Genomic DNA, 1,040 nt, shown 5'->3' with positions numbered 1-1,040 from the left:
ATATATATATATATATATATATACAATAGTCTTGATTAATTTTTCTCCCCTGACTTAGCCTCAAATAAATCCATAGAATAAAGGGAATTAATTCACTAAAACTAAACAGTCTAAACATCAGTTTCTCTGACTACATGACCCTGTTTGTTTTTACAACCAGCCCTCTGAATCCCAGGCGCTCGAAGCTCCACCTATCAGAGGACCTGACCTGCCTCAGTCGTCTCGCCCATTGGCCGCTCCGCGTGTCARTCGCGTGGTAGTGGGCGTGGCTGGGTGGAGGACATGAAGAGAGGAGGGGCGCTTGTCAAATGTGGTCGTGTGCTCGTCAAAAAGTGTTTGTTGTCGGTGTGAGTGAAAGCAGGCGGCCGCMGCTGTTGTGTTCGGCTCGTCGTGTTCCGGATGCTCCGGGACGAAGTGTGTTCGTCTCGCGGACCTCTTCTCTCCACACACACAGCTGCACAGAGGCTTTGCGCACGTCTGAACGGAGCTAGAGAGACTCGAGAACGGAGCGGACTTGTTGCGCGTCTCCGGACTGAGCGCACCGTTCCGGGTTTCAGCCAGCCTCGACCTGCGCGTGATGCTCCGCTTCGAGCGCCTTTACGAGCCGTGTTCGAACTGAGTGTGGACTCGGAGCTCAGGCTGACCGTCTGAAATCKGCTCGGAATGAAGAGCGTGTAGAGGATCGGCTGAAGCCCTCCCTCCTGGCWTAAAGCAAACTTTATTCATCCGGTTTGATTTTCTGTTCCTCCCCGCTGCTTCCAAACTGAGCTCTCCCCATACGCCTCCACCACCTCCTCCTCCTCCTCCTGCTCGTCGACATGTCTGAGCGTGATGGATGTGGAGACGGAGGGCTGTGCAGCGACGGAGCGGCGGACAACATTCCACCGAGGGCGCCTCGCGGCCGGCGCAGCGGCGTCATCGTCCCCGGCGGCGCGCTGGAGCCCGACATCATCCTGCTGGAGACAGTGAAGGCAGCTCCGCGCCGGAGCAGCATCATCAAGGTACAGACATCCCTGCCAGACATGTTTATACCCCCCCCC

At 56.1% G+C, this 1,040-nt stretch overlaps 1 protein-coding gene across 1 annotated transcript in view; it reads left to right on the top strand.

Annotated features, from left to right (window-relative positions):
• Nucleotides 1–270: 270 nt before the first annotated feature.
• Nucleotides 271–1,040, top strand: part of LOC106529369 (inactive phospholipase C-like protein 1) — a gene marked incomplete at its 3' end in the record, with an annotated part of 118,304 nt that continues 117,534 nt past the window's right edge. The window contains 1 exon segment of the mRNA XM_014024779.1: nt 271–1,001. Coding sequence (XP_013880233.1) covers nt 819–1,001 — 183 coding nt within the window.

Source organism: Austrofundulus limnaeus, unplaced genomic scaffold, assembly GCF_001266775.1.
Source record: "Austrofundulus limnaeus strain Quisiro unplaced genomic scaffold, Austrofundulus_limnaeus-1.0 Scaffold439, whole genome shotgun sequence".
Lineage (NCBI taxonomy): Eukaryota > Metazoa > Chordata > Actinopteri > Cyprinodontiformes > Rivulidae > Austrofundulus > Austrofundulus limnaeus.
Note: the sequence above shows the minus strand (reverse complement) of the source record. Positions and strands in the feature narration are given on the sequence as shown.